The 21,760-nt window shown below is 37.7% G+C and overlaps 2 protein-coding genes across 2 annotated transcripts in view; both read left to right on the top strand.

Moving 5' to 3' along the window:
* The window catches only part of LOC124039065 (AT-rich interactive domain-containing protein 4B-like), a 908,546-nt gene that overhangs the window by 603,951 nt on the left and 282,835 nt on the right, over positions 1-21,760 (top strand). The window lies entirely within an intron of this gene.
* LOC124040452 (kelch domain-containing protein 3-like) overlaps positions 1-21,760 on the top strand; it is a 225,925-nt gene that overhangs the window by 76,473 nt on the left and 127,692 nt on the right. Inside the window, exon 3 of the mRNA XM_046357667.1 lies at positions 8,480-8,656. Within this exon, the coding sequence (XP_046213623.1) occupies positions 8,480-8,656 (177 nt within the window). The remainder of the gene's footprint in view (positions 1-8,479; positions 8,657-21,760) is intronic.

Raw genomic sequence — 21,760 nt, forward strand, 5'->3', positions numbered from 1 at the left:
CTGTAGTAATACTCGTGGCTCTCTGTAGTAATACTCGTGTCTCTCTGTAGTAATACTCGTGTCTCTCTGTAGTAATACTCGTGTCTCTCTGTAGTAATACTCGTGTCTCTGTAGTAATACTCATGTCTATCTGTAGTAATACTAGTCTCTCTGTAGTAATACTAGTCTCTCTGTAGTAATACTTGTGTCTCTCTGTAGTAATACTAGTCTCTCTGTAGTAATACTAGTGTCTCTGTAGCAATACTAGTGTCTCTGTAGTAATACTCGTGTCTCTGTAGGAGCACAAGTGTCTCTGTAGTAATACTCGTGTCTCTCTATAGTAATACTAGTGTCTCTGTAGTAATACTAGTGTCTCCATAGTAATACTAGTGTCTCTGTAGTAATACTAGTGTCTCTGTATTAATACTCGTGTCTCTCTGTAGCAATACTAGTCTCTCTGTAGTAATACTAGTGTCTCTGTAGCAATACTAGTGTCTCTGTAGTAGTACTCGTGTCTCTCTGTAGCAATACTAGTCTCTCTGTAGTAATGCTAGTCTCTCTGTAGTAATACTAGTCTCTATGTAGTAATACTCGTGTCTCTCTGTAGTAATACTAGTGTCGCTGTAGTAATACTAGTGTCTCTGTAGTAATACTAATGTCTCTGTAGTAATACTAGTGTCTCTCTGTAGTAATACTTGTGTCTCTCTGTAGTAATACTTGTGTCTCTGTAGTAATACTCATGTCTCTGTAGGAGTACAAGTGTCGCTGTAGTAATACTAGTGTCTCTGTAGTAATACTAGTGTCTCTGTAGTAATACTAGTGTCTCTGTAGTAATACTTGTGTCTCTATGTAGTAATACTCGTGTCTCTCTGTAGTAATACTTGTGTCTCTGTAGTATTACTAGTGTCTCTCTAGTAATCTCTGTGTAATACTCGTGTCTCTGTAGTAATACTAGTGTCTCTGTAGTAATACTAGTGTCTCTGTAGTAATACTAGTGTCTCTGTAGTAATACTCGTGTCTCTCTGTAGTAATACTCGTCTCGCTCTGTAGTAATACTAGTCTATCTGTAGTAATACTCGTGTCTCTCTGTAGTAATACTAGTCTCTCTGTAGTAATACTAGTCTCTATGTAGTAATACTTGTGTCTCTCTGTAGTAATACTACTGCAGTAATACTAGTGTCTCTGTAGTAATACTAGTGTCTCTGTAGTAATACTAGTGTCTCTCTGTAGTAATACTTGTGTCTCTCTGTAGTAATACTTGTGTCTCTGTAGTAATACTCGTGTCTCTGTAGGAGTACAAGTGTCTCTGTAGTAATACTCGTGTCTCTCTATAGTAATACTAGTGTCGCTGTAGTAATACTAGTGTCTCTGTAGTAATACTAGTCTCTCTGTAGTAATACTCGTGTCTCTCTGTAGTAATACTAGTCTCTCTGTAGTAATACTAGTGTCTCTGTAGCAATACTAGTGTCTCTGTAGTAATACTCGTGTCTCTGTAGGAGTACAAGTGTCTCTGTAGTAATACTCGTGTCTCTCTATAGTAATACTAGTCTCTATGTAGTAATACTAGTGTCTCCGTAGTAATACTAGTGTCTCTCTAGTAATACTAGTGTCTCTGTATTAATACTCGTGTCTCTCTGTAGCAATACTCGTCTCTCTGTAGTAATACTAGTGTCTCTGTAGCAATACTAGTGTCTCTGTAGTAGTACTCGTGTCTCTCTGTAGCAATACTAGTCTCTCTGTAGTAATGCTAGTCTCTCTGTAGTAATACTAGTCTCTATGTAGTAATACTCGTGTCTCTCTATAGTAATACTAGTGTCTCCGTAGTAATACTAGTGTCTCTGTAGTAATACTAGTGGCTCTCTGTAGTAATACTCGTGTCTCTCTGTAGTAATACTCGTGTCTCTCTGTAGTAATACTAGTCTCTGTGTAGTAATACTAGTCTCTATGTAGTAATACTTGTGTCTCTCTGTAGTAATACTAGTGTCGCTGCAGTAATACTAGTGTCTCTGTAGTAATACTAGTGTCTCTGTAGTAATACTAGTGTCTCTCTGTAGTAATACTTGTGTCTCTCTGTAGTAATACTTGTGTCTCTGTAGTAATACTCGTGTCTCTGTAGGAGTACAATTGTCTCTGTAGTAATACTCGTGTCTCTCTATAGTAATACTAGTGTCGCTGTAGTAATACTAGTGTCTCTGTAGTAATACTAGTCTCTCTGTAGTAATACTCGTGTCTCTCTGTAGTAATACTAGTCTCTCTGTAGTAATACTAGTGTCTCTGTAGCAATACTAGTGTCTCTGTAGTAATACTCGTGTCTCTGTAGGAGTACAAGTGTCTCTGTAGTAATACTCGTGTCTCTCTATAGTAATACTAGTGTCTCCGTAGTAATACTAGTGTCTCTGTAGTAATACTAGTGTCTCTGTATTAATACTCGTGTCTCTCTGTAGCAATACTAGTCTCTCTGTAGTAATACTAGTGTCTCTGTAGCAATACTAGTGTCTCTGTAGTAGTACTCGTGTCTCTCTGTAGCAATACTAGTCTCTCTGTAGTAATGCTAGTCTCTCTGTAGTAATACTAGTCTCTATGTAGTAATACTCGTGTCTCTCTGTAGTAATACTAGTGTCGCTGTAGTAATACTAGTGTCTCTGTAGTAATACTAATGTCTCTGTAGTAATACTAGTGTCTCTCTGTAGTAATACTTGTGTCTCTCTGTAGTAATACTTGTGTCTCTGTAGTAATACTCGTGTCTCTGTAGGAGTACAAGTGTCTCTGTAGTAATACTCGTGTCTCTCTATAGTAATACTAGTGTCGCTGTAGTAATACTAGTGTCTCTGTAGTAATACTAGTGTCTCTGTAGTAATACTAGTGTCTCTGTAGTAATACTTGTGTCTCTCTGTAGTAATACTCGTGTCTCTCTGTAGTAATACTCGTGTCTCTGTAGTAATACTCGTGTCTCTGTAGTAATACTCGTGTCTCTGTAGTAATACTAGTGTCTCTGTAGTAATACTAGTGTCTCTGTAGTAATACTAGTGTCTCTGTAGTAATACTCGTGTCTCTCTGTAGTAATACTCGTGTCTCTCTGTAGTAATACTAGTCTCTATGTAGTAATACTTGTGTCTCTCTGTAGTAATACTAGTGTCGCTGCAGTAATACTAGTGTCTCTGTAGTAAAAGCGTCTGCTAAATGGCATATATTATTATATATTATTATTATCATATATTAATACTAGTGTCTCTGTAGTAATACTCGTGTCTCTCTGTAGTAATACTAGTCTCTCTGTAGTAATACTCGTGTCTCTCTGTAGTAATACTGGTGTATCTCTGTAGTAATACTTGTGTCTCTCTGTAGTAATACTCGTCTCGGTCTCCTCTCTCTAATTACTCTGTAGTAATACTAGTGTCTCTGTAGTAATACTAGTGTCTCTGTAGTAATACTAGTGTCTCTGTAGTAATACTAGTGTCTCTGTAGTAATACTAGTGTCTCTCTAGTAATACTAGTTTCTGTGTAGTAATACTAGTGTCTGCGTAGTAATACTAGTGTCTGTGTTGTAATACTAGTGTCTGTGGAGTAATACTAGTGTCTCTGTAGTAATACTAGTGTCTCTGTAGTAATACTCGTGTCTCTCTGTAGTAATACTCGTGTCTCTGTAGTAATACTAGTGTCTCTGTAGTAATACTCGTGAATCTCTGTAGTAATACTAGTGTCTCTCTAGTAATACTCGTGCCTCTCTGTAGTAATACTCGTGAATCTCTGTAGTAATACTAGTGTCTCTCTAGTAATACTCGTGTCTCTCTGTAGTAATACTAGTGTCTCTCTGTAGTAATACTAGTGTCTCTCTGTAGTAATACCCGTGCCTCTCTGTAGTAATACTCGTGCCTCTCTGTAGTAATACTCGTGCCTCTCTGTAGTAATACTCGTGTCTCTCTGTAGTAATACTCGTGTCTCTCTGTAGTAATACTCGTGTCTCTCTGTAGTAATACTCGTGTCTCTGTAGTAATACTTGTGTCTCTCTGTAGTAATACTCGTGTCTCTCTGTAGTAATACTCGTGTCTCTCTGTAGTAATACTAGTGTCTCTGTAGTAATACTCGTGTCTCTGTAGTAATACTCGTGAATCTCTGTAGTAATACTAGTGTCTCTCTAGTAGTACTCGTGTCTCTCTGTAGTAATACTAGTGTCTCTCTGTAGTAATACCCGTGCCTCTCTGTAGTAATACTTTTGCCTCTCTGTAGTAATACTCGTGGCTCTCTGTAGTAATACTCGTGTCTCTCTGTAGTAATACTCGTGTCTCTGTAGTAATACTTGTGTCTCTCTGTAGTAATACTCGTGTCTCTCTAGTTATACGCGCATCTCTTTTTAGTAATACTCGTGTATCTCTGTAGTAATACTCGTGTCTCTGTAGTAATACTCGTGTCTCTCTGTAGTAATACTCGTGTCTCTCTGTAGTAATACTCGTGTCTCTCTGTAGTAATACTCGTGTCTCTGTAGTAATACTCATGTCTCTCTGTAGTAATACTCGTCTCTCTCTGTAGTTATACTCCTGTCTCTCTGTAGTAATACTCGTGTCTCTTTGTAGTAATACTCGTGTCTCTCTGTAGTAATACTCGTGTCTCTCTGTAGTAATACTCGTGTCTCTCTGTAGTAATACTCGTGTCTCTCTGTAGTTATACTTGTGTCTCTCTGTAGTAATACTCGTGTCTCTCTGTAGTAATACTCGTGTCTCTCTGTAGTAATACTCGTGTCTCTCTGTAGTAATACTAGTGTCTCTGTAGTAATACTAGTGTCTCTGTAGTAATACTCGTGTCTCTCTGTAGTAATACTCGTGTCTCTGTAGTAATACCAGTGTCTCTGTAGTAATACTAGTGTCTCTGTAGTAATACTCGTGTCTCTCTGTAGTAATACTCGTGTCTCTCTGTAGTAATACTAGTGTCTCTGTAGTAATACTAGTGTCTCTGTAGTAATACTCGTGTCTCTCTGTAGTAATACCAGTGTCTCTGTAGTAATACCAGTGTCTCTGTAGTAATACTGGTGTCTCTCTGTAGTAATACTGGTGTCTCTCTGTAGTAATACTGGTGTATCTCTGTAGTAATACTTGTGTCTCTCTGTAGTAATACTCGTCTCGGTCTCCTCTCTCTAATTTCTCTGTAGTAATACTAGTGTCTCTGTAGTAATACTAGTGTCTCTGTAGTAATGCTAGTGTCTCTGTAGTCATACTAGTGTCTCTGTAGTAATACTAGTGTCTCTGTAGTAATACTAGTCTCTCTCTAGTAATACTAGTGTCTGTGTAGTAATACTAGTGTCTGTGTAGTAATACTAGTGTCTGTGTAGTAATACTAGTGTCTGTGGAGTAATACTAGTGTCTCTGTAGTAATACTAGTGTCTCTGTAGTAATACTCGTGTCTCTCTGTTGTAATACTCGTGTCTCTGTAGTAATACTAGTGTCTCTGTAGTAATACTCGTGAATCTCTGTAGTAATACTAGTGTCTCTGTAGTAATACTCGTGCCTCTCTGTAGTAATACTTGTGCCTCTCTGTAGTAATACTTGTGTCTCTCTGTAGTAATACTCGTGTCTCTCTGTAGTAATACTCGTGTCTCTCTGTAGTAATACTCGTGTCTCTCTGTAGTAATACTTGTGTCTCTCTGTAGTAATACTCGTGTCTCTGTAGTAATACTTGTGTCTCTCTGTAGTAATACTCGTGTCTCTCTAGTTATACTCGTGTCTCTTTTTAGTAATACTCGTGTCTCTCTGTAGTAATACTCGTGTCTCTGTAGTAATACTCGTGTCTCTCTGTAGTAATACTCGTGTCTCTCTGTAGTAATACTCGTGTCTCTCTGTAGTAATACTCGTGTCTCTCTGTAGTAATACTCGTGTCTCTCTGTAGTAATACTCGTGTCTCTGTAGTAATACTCGTCTCTCTCTGTAGTTATACTCCTGTCTCTCTGTAGTAATACTCGTGCCTCTCTGTAGTAATACTCGTGTCTCTCTGTAGTAATACTCGTGTCTCTCTGTAGTAATACTCGTGTCTCTCTGTAGTAATACTCGTGTCTCTCTGTAGTAATACTCGTGTCTCTCTGTAGTAATACTCGTGTCTCACTGTAGTAATACTCGTGTCTCTCTGTAGTAATACTCGTGTCTCTCTGTAGTTATACTCGTGTCTCTCTGTAGTAATACTCGTGTCTCTCTGTAGTAATACTCGTGTCTCTCTGTAGTAATACTCGTGTCTCTCTGTAGTAATACTCGGTCTCCTCTCTCTAGTTTCTCTGCGGTGGATGAAGTTGCCTCCAGTGAGAACAGGTGGTAGGGAACATGCCTCGTGTCTCTGTAGTAATACTCGTGTCGCTCTGTAGTAATACTCGTGTTTCTCTGTAGTAATACTAGTGTCTCTCTGTAGTAATACTCGTGTCTCTCTGTAGTAATACTCGTGTCTCTCTGTAGTAATACTCGTGTCTCTCTGTAGTAATACTTGTGTATCTGTAGTAATACTAGTGTCTCTGTAGCAATACTAGTGTCTCTGTAGTAATACTCGTGTCTCTCTGTAGTAATACTCGTGTCTCTCTGTAGCAATACTAGTCTCTCTGTAGTAATACTAGTGTCTCTGTAGTAATACTCATGTCTCTCTGTAGCAATACTAGTGTCGCTGTAGTAATACTAGTGTCTCTGTAGTAATACTAGTGTCTCTGTAGTAATACTAGTGTCTCTCTGTAGTAATACTTGTGTCTCTCTGTAGTAATACTTGTGTCTCTGTTAATACTCGTGTCTCTGTAGGAGTACAAGTGTCTCTGTAGTAATACTTGTGTCTCTCTCTATAGTAATACTAGTGTCGCTGTAGTAATACTAGTGTCTCTGTAGTAATACTAGTGTCTCTGTAGTAATACTAGTGTGTCTGTAGTAATACTATTGTCTCTCTGTAGTAATACTTGTGTCTCTCTGTAGTAATACTTGTGTCTCTGTTAATACTCGTGTCTCTGTAGGAGTACAAGTGTCTCTGTAGTAATACTCGTGTCTCTCTATAGTAATACTAGTGTCGCTGTAGTAATACTAGTGTCTCTGTAGTAATACTAGTGTCTCTGTAGTAATACTCATGTCTCTCTGTAGTAATACTCGTGTCTCTGTAGTAATACTAGTGCCTCTGTAGTAATACTCGTGTCTCTCTGTAGTAATACTAGTCTCTCTGTAGTAATACTCGTGTCTGTCTGTAGTAATACTGGTGTCTCTCTGTAGTAATACTTGTGTCTCTCTGTAGTAATACTCGTCTCGGTCTCCTCTCTCTAGTTTCTCTGTAGTAATACTAGTGTCTCTGTAGTAGTACTAGTGTCTCTGTAGTAATACTAGTGTCTCTGTAGTAATACTAGTGTCTGTGTAGTAATACTAGTGTCTGTGTAGTAATACTTGTGTCTCTGTAGTAATACTCATGTCTCTCTGTAGTAATACTCGTGTCTCTCTGTAGTAATACTCGTGTCTCTCTGTAGTAATACTCGTGTCTCTCTGTAGTAATACTCGTGTCTCTCTGTAGTAATACTCGTGTCTCTGTAGTAATACTCGTGTCTCTGTAGTAATACTCGTGTCTCTCTGTAGTAATACTCGTGTCTCTCTGTAGTAATACTTGTGTCTCTCTGTAGTAATACTCGTGTCTCTGTAGTAATACTCGTGTCTCTCTGTAGTAATACTCGTGTCTCTCTGTAGTAATACTCGTGTCTCTCTGTAGTAAGACTCGTGTCTCTCTGTAGTAATACTCGTGTCTCTCTGTAGTAATACTCGTGTCTCTCTGTAGTAATACTCGTGTCTCTCTGTAGTAATACTCGTTTCTCTCTGTAGTAATACTCGTGTCTCTCTGTAGTAATACTCGTGTCTCTCTGTAGTAATACGTGTCTCTCTGTAGTCGTGTCTCTCTGTAGTAATACTCGTGTCTCTCTGTAGTAATACTCGTGTCTCTCTGTAGTAATACTCGTGTCTCTCTGTAGTAATACTCGGTCTCCTCTCTCTAGTTTCTCTGCGGTGGATGAAGTTGCCTCCAGTGAGAACAGGTGGTAGGGAACATGCCTCGTGTCTCTGTAGTAATACTCGTGTCGCTCTGTAGTAATACTCGTGTTTCTCTGTAGTAATACTAGTGTCTCTCTGTAGTAATACTCATGTCTCTCTGTAGTAATACTCGTGTCTCTCTGTAGTAATACTCGTGTCTCTCTGTAGTAATACTCGGTCTCCTCTCTCTAGTTTCTCTGTGGTGGATGAAGTTGCCTCCAGTGAGAACAGGTGGTAGAGAACATGCCTCGTGTCTCTCTGTAGTAATACTCGTGTCTCTCTGTAGTAATACTCGTGTCTCTCTGTAGTAATACTCGTGTCTCTCTGTAGTTATACTCGTGTCTCTCTGTAGTAATACTCGTGTCTCTCTGTAGTAATACTCGTGTCTCTCTGTAGTAATACTCATGTCTCTCTGTAGTAATACTCGTGTCTCTCTGTAGTAATACTCGTGTCTCTCTGTAGTAATACTCGTCTCCTCTCTCTAGTTTCTCTGCGGTGGATGAAGTTGCCTCCAGTGAGAACAGGTGGTAGAGAACATGCCAGGGATGTCCCCTACATGCGTTACGGTCACACAGCCGTGCTGCTGGACGATACCATCTACATCTGGGGGGGTCGTAACGACACGGAGGGGGCCTGCAACGTCCTCTATGCCTTTGACATCAGTAAGTACACTTCAACGATTGCTTTGTCTATCAGCCTTCGTTGATGGTGAAAACATCGGGATGTCACAAATTATGGTTTGGCGTATTTGAACTTGACTGCACCGCTGGTGTCTGGCAGCACACAACAGTGCAGCGCAGTGAGCACACAGCAGGGCGACATGCCAAGTGGCCTATTCCCTGTTTGCCATAGCAAAAATGTTAAATACATGTGGTAACTAGACTGCATTCAGAAACTATTCAAACCCCTTGACTTTTTTCCACATTTTGTTAAGTTACAGCCTTATTCTAAAATTGATAAAAAATAGAAATCCTCAGCAATCTACACACAATACCCCATAATGACAAAGCGACAACAGGTTTTTCAAAATATTAGCTAATTTATACAAAAAAAAAACATTTAAAAAAACAACATACCTTATTTACTTAAGTATTTAGCCCGTTTGCTATGAGACTGTAAATGGAGCTCAGGTGCATCCTGTTTCCATTGATCATCCTTTACGATGTTTCTACAACTTGATTGGACTCCACCTGTGGTAAATTAAATTGATTGGACATAATTTGGAAAGACACACACCTGTCTATATTATGATTTTTCGTCGATACCAATACCGATTATTGGAGGACCAAGAATAGCCGATACGATTAATCGGATGATTTTGCGTGTGTATTTGTATGTATATATATCTGTTGCATATCTGTTGCTCGCCAGAGGTAGCCTGACTGCCATTAGGTACCGAGATGATATGCTGGTGCGGTTGGCCCTGGGTTCCTCCTAATGCAAGACAATGCTAGACCTCATGTGGCTGGAGTGTGTCAGCAGTTCCTGCAAGGTGAAGGCATTGATGCTATGGACTGGCCCGCCCGTTCACCAGACCTGAATCAATTGAGCACATCTGGGACACCATGTCTCACTCCATATTTGTAATAATGACAATTACAACAATACTGAATGAACAATGACCACTTTTATTTGAACTTTATATAATACATGAATAAATAATGAAACGTGTTCAATTTGGTTTAAACAGTGTAAAAACACAGTGTTGACAAAGGGGACTGAATATTTGGTTTAAACAGTGTAAAAACACAGTGTTGACAAAGGGGACTGAATATTTGGTTTAAACAGTGTAAAAACACAGTGTTGACAAAGGGGACTGAATATTTGGTTTAAACAGTGTAAAAACACAGTGTTGACAAAGGGGACTGAATATTTGGTTTAAACAGTGTAAAAACACAGTGTTGACAAAGGGGACTGAATATTTGGTTTAAACAGTGTAAAACACAGTGTTGACAAAGTAAAGGGGACTGAATATTTGGTTTAAACAGTGTAAAAACAGTGTTGACAAAGGGGACTGAATATTTGGTTTAAACAGTGTAAAAACACAGTGTTGACAAAGTAAAGGGGACTGAATATTTGGTTTAAACAGTGTAAACACAGTGTTGACAAAGGGGACTGAATATTTGGTTTAAACAGTGTAAAAACAGTGTTGACAAAGGGGACTGAATATTTGGTTTAAACAGTGTAAAAACACAGTGTTGACAAAGGGGACTGAATATTTGGTTTAAACAGTGTAAAAACACAGTGTTGACAAAGGGGACTGAATATTTGGTTTAAACAGTGTAAAACACAGTGTTGACAAAGGGGACTGAATATTTGGTTTAAACAGTGTAAAACACAGTGTTGACAAAGGGGACTGAATATTTGGTTTAAACAGTGTAAAAACAGTGTTGACAAAGGGGACTGAATATTTGGTTTAAACAGTGTAAAAACACAGTGTTGACAAAGTAAAGGGGACTGAATATTTGGTTTAAACAGTGTAAACACAGTGTTGACAAAGGGGACTGAATATTTGGTTTAAACAGTGTAAAAACAGTGTTGACAAAGGGGACTGAATATTTGGTTTAAACAGTGTAAAAACACAGTGTTGACAAAGTAAAGGGGACTGAATATTTGGTTTAAACAGTGTAAAACACAGTGTTAACAAAGCGGACTGAATATTTGGTTTAAACAGTGTAAAACACAGTGTTGACAAAGTAAAGGGGACTGAATATTTGGTTTAAACAGTGTAAAACACAGTGTTGACAAAGTAAAGGGGACTGAATATTTGGTTTAAACAGTGTAAAACACAGTGTTGACAAAGTAAAGGGGACTGAATATTTGGTTTAAACAGTGTAAAACACAGTGTTGACAAAGTAAAGGGGACTGAATATTTGGTTTAAACAGTGTAAAACACAGTGTTGACAAAGTAAAGGGGACTGAATATTTGGTTTAAACAGTGTAAAACACAGTGTTAACAAAGGGGACTGAATATTTGGTTTAAACAGTGTAAACACAGTGTTGACAAAGGGGACTGAATATTTGGTTTAAACAGTGTAAAAACAGTGTTGACAAAGGGGACTGAATATTTGGTTTAAACAGTGTAAAAACACAGTGTTGACAAAGTAAAGGGGACTGAATATTTGTTTAAAATAAACACAGTGTTGACAAAGGGGACTGAATATTTGGTTTAAACAGTGTAAAAACAGTGTTGACAAAGGGGACTGAATATTTGGTTTAAACAGTGTAAAAACACAGTGTTGACAAAGGGGACTGAATATTTGGTTTAAACAGTGTAAAAAACAGTGTTGACAAAGTGAATATTTGGTTTAAACAGTGTAAACACAGTGTTGACAAAGGGGACTGAATATTTGGTTTAAACAGTGTAAACACAGTGTTGACAAAGGGGACTGAATATTTGGTTTAAACAGTGTAAAAACAGTGTTGACAAAGGGGACTGAATATTTGGTTTAAACAGTGTAAAAACACAGTGTTGACAAAGTAAAGGGGACTGAATATTTGGTTTAAACAGTGTAAAACACAGTGTTAACAAAGGGGACTGAATATTTGGTTTAAACAGTGTAAAACACAGTGTTGACAAAGTAAAGGGGACTGAATATTTGGTTTAAACAGTGTAAAACACAGTGTTGACAAAGTAAAGGGGACTGAATATTTGGTTTAAACAGTGTAAAACACAGTGTTGACAAAGTAAAGGGGACTGAATATTTGGTTTAAACAGTGTAAAACACAGTGTTGACAAAGTAAAGGGGACTGAATATTTGGTTTAAACAGTGTAAAACACAGTGTTGACAAAGTAAAGGGGACTGAATATTTGGTTTAAACAGTGTAAAACACAGTGTTAACAAAGGGGACTGAATATTTGGTTTAAACAGTGTAAACACAGTGTTGACAAAGGGGACTGAATATTTGGTTTAAACAGTGTAAAAACAGTGTTGACAAAGGGGACTGAATATTTGGTTTAAACAGTGTAAAAACACAGTGTTGACAAAGTAAAGGGGACTGAATATTTGGTTTAAACAGTGTAAACACAGTGTTGACAAAGGGGACTGAATATTTGGTTTAAACAGTGTAAAAACAGTGTTGACAAAGGGGACTGAATATTTGGTTTAAACAGTGTAAAAACACAGTGTTGACAAAGTAAAGGGGACTGAATATTTGGTTTAAACAGTGTAAAACACAGTGTTAACAAAGGGGACTGAATATTTGGTTTAAACAGTGTAAAACACAGTGTTGACAAAGTAAAGGGGACTGAATATTTGGTTTAAACAGTGTAAAACACAGTGTTGACAAAGTAAAGGGGACTGAATATTTGGTTTAAACAGTGTAAAACACAGTGTTGACAAAGTAAAGGGGACTGAATATTTGGTTTAAACAGTGTAAAACACAGTGTTGACAAAGTAAAGGGGACTGAATATTTGGTTTAAACAGTGTAAAACACAGTGTTGACAAAGTAAAGGGGACTGAATATTTGGTTTAAACAGTGTAAAACACAGTGTTAACAAAGGGGACTGAATATTTGGTTTAAACAGTGTAAAACACAGTGTTGACAAAGTAAAGGGGACTGAATATTTGGTTTAAACAGTGTAAAACACAGTGTTGACAAAGTAAAGGGGACTGAATATTTGGTTTAAACAGTGTAAAACACAGTGTTGACAAAGTAAAGGGGACTGAATATTTGGTTTAAACAGTGTAAAACACAGTGTTAACAAAGGGGACTGAATATTTGGTTTAAACAGTGTAAAACACAGTGTTAACAAACGGGACTGAATATTTGGTTTAAACAGTGTAAAACACAGTGTTAACAAAGGGGACTGAATATTTGGTTTAAACAGTGTAAAAACACAGTGTTGACAAAGGGGACTGAATATTTGGTTTAAACAGTGTAAAACACAGTGTTGACAAAGGGGACTGAATATTTGGTTTAAACAGTGTAAAACACAGTGTTGACAAAGTAAAGGGGACTGAATATTTGGTTTAAACAGTGTAAACACAGTGTTGACAAAGGGGACTGAATATTTGGTTTAAACAGTGTAAAAACAGTGTTGACAAAGGGGACTGAATATTTGGTTTAAACAGTGTAAAAAACAGTGTTGACCAAGTAAAGGGGACTGAATATTTGTTTAAACAGTGTAAAACAGTGTTGACAAAGGGGACTGAATATTTGGTTTAAACAGTGTAAAAACAGTGTTGACAAAGGGGACTGAATATTTGGTTTAAACAGTGTAAAAACACAGTGTTGACAAAGTAAAGGGGACTGAATATTTGGTTTAAACAGTGTAAAACACAGTGTTAACAAAGGGGACTGAATATTTGGTTTAAACAGTGTAAAACACAGTGTTGACAAAGTAAAGGGGACTGAATATTTGGTTTAAACAGTGTAAAACACAGTGTTGACAAAGTAAAGGGGACTGAATATTTGGTTTAAACAGTGTAAAACACAGTGTTGACAAAGTAAAGGGGACTGAATATTTGGTTTAAACAGTGTAAAACACAGTGTTGACAAAGTAAAGGGGACTGAATATTTGGTTTAAACAGTGTAAAACACAGTGTTGACAAAGTAAAGGGGACTGAATATTTGGTTTAAACAGTGTAAAACACAGTGTTAACAAAGGGGACTGAATATTTGGTTTAAACAGTGTAAACACAGTGTTGACAAAGGGGACTGAATATTTGGTTTAAACAGTGTAAAAACAGTGTTGACAAAGGGGACTGAATATTTGGTTTAAACAGTGTAAAAACACAGTGTTGACAAAGTAAAGGGGACTGAATATTTGGTTTAAACAGTGTAAAACAGTGTTGACAAAGGGGACTGAATATTTGGTTTAAACAGTGTAAAAACAGTGTTGACAAAGGGGACTGAATATTTGGTTTAAACAGTGTAAAAACACAGTGTTGACAAAGTAAAGGGGACTGAATATTTGGTTTAAACAGTGTAAAACACAGTGTTAACAAAGGGGACTGAATATTTGGTTTAAACAGTGTAAAACACAGTGTTGACAAAGTAAAGGGGACTGAATATTTGGTTTAAACAGTGTAAAACACAGTGTTGACAAAGTAAAGGGGACTGAATATTTGGTTTAAACAGTGTAAAACACAGTGTTGACAAAGTAAAGGGGACTGAATATTTGGTTTAAACAGTGTAAAACACAGTGTTGACAAAGTAAAGGGGACTGAATATTTGGTTTAAACAGTGTAAAACACAGTGTTGACAAAGTAAAGGGGACTGAATATTTGGTTTAAACAGTGTAAAACACAGTGTTAACAAAGGGGACTGAATATTTGGTTTAAACAGTGTAAAACACAGTGTTGACAAAGTAAAGGGGACTGAATATTTGGTTTAAACAGTGTAAAACACAGTGTTGACAAAGTAAAGGGGACTGAATATTTGGTTTAAACAGTGTAAAACACAGTGTTGACAAAGTAAAGGGGACTGAATATTTGGTTTAAACAGTGTAAAACACAGTGTTAACAAAGGGGACTGAATATTTGGTTTAAACAGTGTAAAACACAGTGTTAACAAACGGGACTGAATATTTGGTTTAAACAGTGTAAAACACAGTGTTAACAAAGGGGACTGAATATTTGGTTTAAACAGTGTAAAACACAGTGTTGACAAAGTAAAGGGGACTGAATATTTGGTTTAAACAGTGTAAAAACACAGTGTTAACAAAGGGGACTGAATATTTGGTTTAAACAGTGTAAAACACAGTGTTGACAAAGTAAAGGGGACTGAATATTTGGTTTAAACAGTGTAAAAACAGTGTTAACAAAGGGGACTGAATATTTGGTTTAAACAGTGTAAAACACAGTGTTGACAAAGTAAAGGGGACTGAATATTTGGTTTAAACAGTGTAAAAACACAGTGTTAACAAAGGGGACTGAATATTTGGTTTAAACAGTGTAAAACACAGTGTTAACAAAGGGGACTGAATATTTGGTTTAAACAGTGTAAAACACAGTGTTAACAAAGGGGACTGAATATTTGGTTTAAACAGTGTAAAACACAGTGCTGACAAAGTAAAGGGGACTGAATATTTGGTTTAAACAGTGTAAAACACAGTGTTAACAAAGGGGACTGAATATTTGGTTTAAACAGTGTAAAACACAGTGTTGACAAAGTAAAGGGGACTGAATATTTGGTTTAAACAGTGTAAAACACAGTGTTGACAAAGTAAAGGGGACTGAATATTTGGTTTAAACAGTGTAAAACACAGTGTTAACAAAGAGGACTGAATATTTGGTTTAAACAGTGTAAAACACAGTGTTGACAAAGGGGACTGAATATTTGGTTTAAACAGTGTAAAAACACAGTGTTGACAAAGGGGACTGAATATTTTGTTTAAACAGTGTAAAACACAGTGTTGACAAAGGGGACTGAATATTTGGTTTAAACAGTGTAAAACACAGTGTTGACAAAGTAAAGGGGACTGAATATTTGGTTTAAACAGTGTAAACACAGTGTTGACAAAGGGGACTGAATATTTGGTTTAAACAGTGTAAAAACAGTGTTGACAAAGGGGACTGAATATTTGGTTTAAACAGTGTAAAAACACAGTGTTGACAAAGTAAAGTGGACTGAATATTTGGTTTAAACAGTGTAAACACAGTGTTGACAAAGGGGACTGAATATTTGGTTTAAACAGTGTAAAAACAGTGTTGACAAAGGGGACTGAATATTTGGTTTAAACAGTGTAAAACACAGTGTTAACAAAGGGGACTGAATATTTGGTTTAAACAGTGTAAAACACAGTGTTGACAAAGTAAAGGGGACTGAATATTTGGTTTAAACAGTGTAAAACACAGTGTTGACAAAGTAAAGGGGACTGAATATTTGGTTTAAACAGTGTAAAACACAGTGTTGACAAAGTAAAGGGGACTGAATATTTGGTTTAAACAGTGTAAAACACAGTGTTGACAAAGTAAAGGGGACTGAATATTTGGTTTAAACAGTGTAAAACACAGTGTTGACAAAGTAAAGGGGACTGAATATTTGGTTTAAACAGTGTAAAACACAGTGTTAACAAACGGGACTGAATATTTGGTTTAAACAGTGTAAAAACACAGTGTTAACAGAGGGGACTGAATATTTGGTTTAAACAGTGTAAAAACACAGTGTTAACAAAGGGGACTGAATATTTGGTTTAAACAGTGTAAAACACAGTGTTAACAAAGGGGACTGAATATTTGGTTTAAACAGTGTAAAACACAGTGCTGACAAAGTAAAGGGGACTGAATATTTGGTTTAAACAGTGTAAAACACAGTGTTAACAAAGGGGACTGAATATTTGGTTTAAACAGTGTAAAACACAGTGTTGACAAAGTAAAGGGGACTGAATATTTGGTTTAAACAGTGTAAAACACAGTGTTGACAAAGTAAAGGGGACTGAATATTTGGTTTAAACAGTGTAAAACACAGTGTTAACAAAGAGGACTGAATATTTGGTTTAAACAGTGTAAAACACAGTGTTGACAAAGGGGACTGAATATTTGGTTTAAACAGTGTAAAAACACAGTGTTGACAAAGGGGACTGAATATTTGGTTTAAACAGTGTAAAACACAGTGTTGACAAAGGGGACTGAATATTTGGTTTAAACAGTGTAAAACACAGTGTTGACAAAGTAAAGGGGACTGAATATTTGGTTTAAACAGTGTAAACACAGTGTTGACAAAGGGGACTGAATATTTGGTTTAAACAGTGTAAAAACAGTGTTGACAAAGGGGACTGAATATTTGGTTTAAACAGTGTAAAACACAGTGTTGACAAAGTAAAGTGGACTGAATATTTGGTTTAAACAGTGTAAACACAGTGTTGACAAAGGGGACTGAATATTTGGTTTAAACAGTGTAAAAACAGTGTTGACAAAGGGGACTGAATATTTGGTTTAAACAGTGTAAAACACAGTGTTAACAAAGGGGACTGAATATTTGGTTTAAACAGTGTAAAACACAGTGTTGACAAAGTAAAGGGGACTGAATATTTGGTTTAAACAGTGTAAAACACAGTGTTGACAAAGTAAAGGGGACTGAATATTTGGTTTAAACAGTGTAAAACACAGTGTTAACAAACGGGACTGAATATTTGGTTTAAACAGTGTAAAACACAGTGTTAACAAAGGGGACTGAATATTTGGTTTAAACAGTGTAAAACACAGTGTTGACAAAGTAAAGGGGACTGAATATTTGGTTTAAACAGTGTAAAACACAGTGTTGACAAAGTAAAGGGGACTGAATATTTGGTTTAAACAGTGTAAAACACAGTGTTGACAAAGTAAAGGGGACTGAATATTTGGTTTAAACAGTGTAAAACACAGTGTTAACAAAGGGGACTGAATATTTGGTTTAAACAGTGTAAAACACAGTGTTGACAAAGTAAAGGGGACTGAATATTTGGTTTAAACAGTGTAAAACACAGTGTTGACAAAGTAAAGGGGACTGAATATTTGGTTTAAACAGTGTAAAACACAGTGTTAACAAAGGGGACTGAATATTTGGTTTAAACAGTGTAAAACACAGTGTTGACAAAGTAAAGGGGACTGAATATTTGGTTTAAACAGTGTAAAACACAGTGTTAACAAACGGGACTGAATATTTGGTTTAAACAGTGTAAAACACAGTGTTAACAAACGGGACTGAATATTTGGTTGGGTTCAAGTCCAGGCCAATCTGGGTTTCATCAGACCAGAGAATGTCAGAGTCCTTTAGGTGCCTTTTGGCAAACCGCAAGGGGGAGGTCATGTGCCTTTTTGTTGAGGAGTGGCATCCGTCTGGCATTAACATATAGGCCTGATTGGTGGAGTGATGCAGAGATGGTTGTCAACTTCTGGAAGGTTCTCCCATCTCCAGAGGAACTCTGTCAAAGTGACCATTGGGTTCTTGGTCACCTCCCTGACCAAGGCCCTTCTCCCCCTGATTGCTTCTGACTTCTTCAATTTCAGAATGATGGAGGCCACTATATTCTTGGGGACCTTGAATGCTGCAGAATTTTTTTGGTTCTCTTCCCCAGATCTGTGCCTCAACACAATCCCGCCTTGGAGCTCTACGTACAATTATTTTGACTTCATAGCTTGGGTTTTGCGCTGACATGCACTGTCAACATTTACATTTGAGTCATTTAGCAGATGCTCTTATCCAGAGTGACTTGCAGTAGTGAGTGCATACATTTGAATACTTTTTTCGTACTGGTCCCCTGTGGGAATCGAACCCACAACCTTGGTGCTGCAAGCGCCATGCTCTACACCGGATTGTGGGACATTCTATAGACAGGTGTGTGCCTTTCCAAATCATGTCCAATCAATTGAATTTACCACAGGTGGACTCCAATCAAGTTGTGGAAATATGTCAAGGATGATTAATGGAAACAGGATTCACCTGAGCTCAATTTCGAAACTCCTAGCAAAGGGTATGAATTCTTATGTAAATACGGTATTTCTGTTTTCATTTTTAATAACACTGTAAAACTTGGCTATTGTGTGTAGCTTGAGAAAAACAAATAATTGAATCCATTTTACAATAATGCTGTTGTGTAACAATGTTTAAAACAGTATCTGAATGCTTTCTGAATGCACCAGTTTATAGCTCTGAATCTACGGTATCTGAATGCTTTCTGAATGCACCATTTTATAGCTCTGAATCTACTTTTCTCCAATGTAAAAAAACACAATTTCCGATGTTGGCCGAATCGAGGTGGTGGTCACATATAAAGTCTGTTATGGCCGAGTATACTCTTTTAAAGAATGTCTTTGGTGGGGTAATTGGTTTACCGAGAATAAATATAAAACCTTTAGGAGCCATGCCATTCTAAAGAGGTTTAGTCTACCTGTAAGGTTATTGGGAAGATTGTTCCATTTGAAATAGATCTGCTTTCCTATTGTTCAGTAAGTCATCTTTATATATTTGTTGTTATTTATTAAACATCCTTAGTATTTGATATGTTTTGCGGTCCCCTTAAAGGATTGTTGTAGATCATTAATATTATTAGTTATTTGCATTGAGTTTTTAATATTGTTCAGGAGATCATTGGCAAATCAGTTTAGTTTATATTCATGTTTACCAGTACTGATACCTGTTACGTTTGGGTCCTGGTTCAATTGTCAGTGCAAACAGGAGGGGGGGAGAGAGGACTCTTGTTCCTTTTTCTAAAGCAATTTCATCAGATAATGTATTATTTGTGTATATTTTTGATTTAGGATATTTGTATAATATTTTTATTACATTTATTTTTTCAGCGGGAAAATTGAAGGCTTCCAAAGTTTTGAATGGAAAATACCTTTTCGGCATCAACAGCCATTATTGATAAATCATGTTCTTGTATTTGTTTGTGTCTATTTTTAATAAACCCTGCTTGATTGATATTTATCAAGTGAGATAAGACTTTTGCCATTCTATTGTTTATCAGCTTTATTATTTTATTGCAATTTATTAAATCTATGTCTTGACAGTGTGCTGTTTATTCTCTATATTCTGTCACTCAGTGCACTTTCTGTTGGTGTAATTAAGCATGATACTGGAGAATGATCTGATATCACAATATCATGATTTTAAAAAACTTGTTGATCATTTTTTGAGGAAAGAAAATGTAGTCTAATCTTGAATAGCTTTTCGTCCTTTGAGAGAAAAAAAGGAGTAGTCTTTTGTAGTTGGGGATAGTAATCTCCAGGTGTCCTGGAAAGTATTTGTAGAGATTACTCCTTGAATTTGCCTTTTTTATTGCTACGTCTGTCAATCTTATCGATTTTGTATGATTTTGGTCACATAAGATTCCTGCCTGGATTTCATAAAATATAGCTTCAATTCTATACAACAAAAAAAATGCCTCTCGGGGGATATACAATGAAATCAATGTGTATTTTTCAACATCAGAAAACGGCCTTCTTGGTTCATGTGCTGGGATATAAGAGAACATGGTGTATTGTTATTTATCAGGATGCCTACACCACTGCTGTTACTACAGTAGGTAGCAGTATAGGCCTCTCCAACCCAGCTCCTCTTTAAATGTTACATGTATCCTTTTTTAAATGTAACTCAGGAAAATCACATCTACTGACAATTCTTCGAAAACCATATGCTTTTTTACCCCAACATGAAGCCTGTGAACATTCCATGTATTTTGTTGGTCTTTACTTGTATAAAGTCAGTTAACCTTGTCTCTCCCGTCTATCATCGAAAAACCAGATAACATTTTAGCAGAGTGTGGTGGCCATTCCATGGAATGGGAGAGTCATGGTATGAATACGTAGTTATTGTATTCATCAGATCAAAATGTATTAGTTACATGTGCCGAATACTTTACAATGAAATGCTTACTTACGTGCCCCTACCCAACAATGCAGTTCAAAAAAAATATGAGTAAGAATACGAAATAAAAGTAACAAGTAATTAAAGAGCAGCAGTAAAATAACAATAGCGAGGCTATATACAGGGGGGGTACCGGTACAGAGTCAATGTGGAGGCTATATACAGGGGGTACCGGTACAGAGTCAATGTGGAGGCTATATACAGGGGGTACCGGTACAGAGTCAATGTGGAGGCTATATACAGGGGGTACCGGTACAGAGTCAATGTGGAGGCTATATACAGGGGGCACCGGTACAGAGTCAATGTGGAGGCTATATACAGGGGGTACCGGTACAGAGTCAATGTGGAGGCTATATACAGGGGGTACTGGTACAGAGTCAATGTGGAGGCTATATACAGGGGGTACCGGTACAGAGTCAATGTGGAGGCTATATACAGGGGGTACCGGTACAGAGACAATATGGAGGCTATATACAGGGGGTACCGGTACAGAGTCAATGTGGAGGCTATATACAGGGGGTACCAGTACAGAGTCAATGTGGAGGCTATATACAGGGGGTACCAAAACAGAGTCATTGTGCGGGGGCACTGGTTAGTTGAGGTAATATGTACATGTAGGTAGAGTTATTAAAGTGACTATGCATAGATAATTGCAGAGTAGAAGGTGGGGGCAATGCAAATAGTCTGGGTAGCCATTTGATTAGATGTTCAGGAGTCTTATGGCTTGGGGGTAGAAGTTGTTTAGAAGCCTCTTGGACCTTGACATGACGCTCCGGTACCTCTTGCGGTAGCAGAGAGAACAGTCTATGACTAGGGTGGCTGAAGTGTGACAATTTTTAGGGCCTTCCTCTGGAATTGCCTGGTGTAGAGGACCTGGATGGCAGGAAGCATAGCCCCGGTGATGTACTGGACCGTGCGCACTACCCTCTGTAGTGTCTTGCCGTCGGAGGCCGAGCAGTTGCCATACCAGGCAGTGATGCAACCAGTCAGGATGCTCTCGATGGTGCAGCTGTAGAACCTTTTGAGGATCTGAGGACCCATGCCAAATATTTTCAGTCTCCTGAGGGGGAATAGGTTTTTATCGTGCCCTCTTCACAACTCTCTTGGTGTGTTTGGACCATTCTAGTTTGTTGGTGATGTGGACGCCAAGGAACTTGAAGCTCTCCACCTCTTCCACTACAGCCTAGTCGATGAGAATGGGGACATGCTCGGTCCTCCTTTTCCTGTAGTCCACAATCATCTCCTTTGTCTTGATCACGTTGAGGGAGAGGTTCTTGTCCTGGCACCACACGGCCATGTCTCTGACCTCCTCCCTATAGGGTTAGGGTTAGGGTTGTTATCGATTGTTGTTGTGTCATCGGCAAACTTAATGATGGGGTTAATGTCGTGCCTGGCCATGCAGTCATGAGTGAACAGGAGGTGCAGGAAAGGATTGAGCATGAACCCTGAGGGACCCCCGTGTTGAGGATCA

This window comes from Oncorhynchus gorbuscha, linkage group LG07, assembly GCF_021184085.1.
Source record: "Oncorhynchus gorbuscha isolate QuinsamMale2020 ecotype Even-year linkage group LG07, OgorEven_v1.0, whole genome shotgun sequence".
Lineage (NCBI taxonomy): Eukaryota > Metazoa > Chordata > Actinopteri > Salmoniformes > Salmonidae > Oncorhynchus > Oncorhynchus gorbuscha.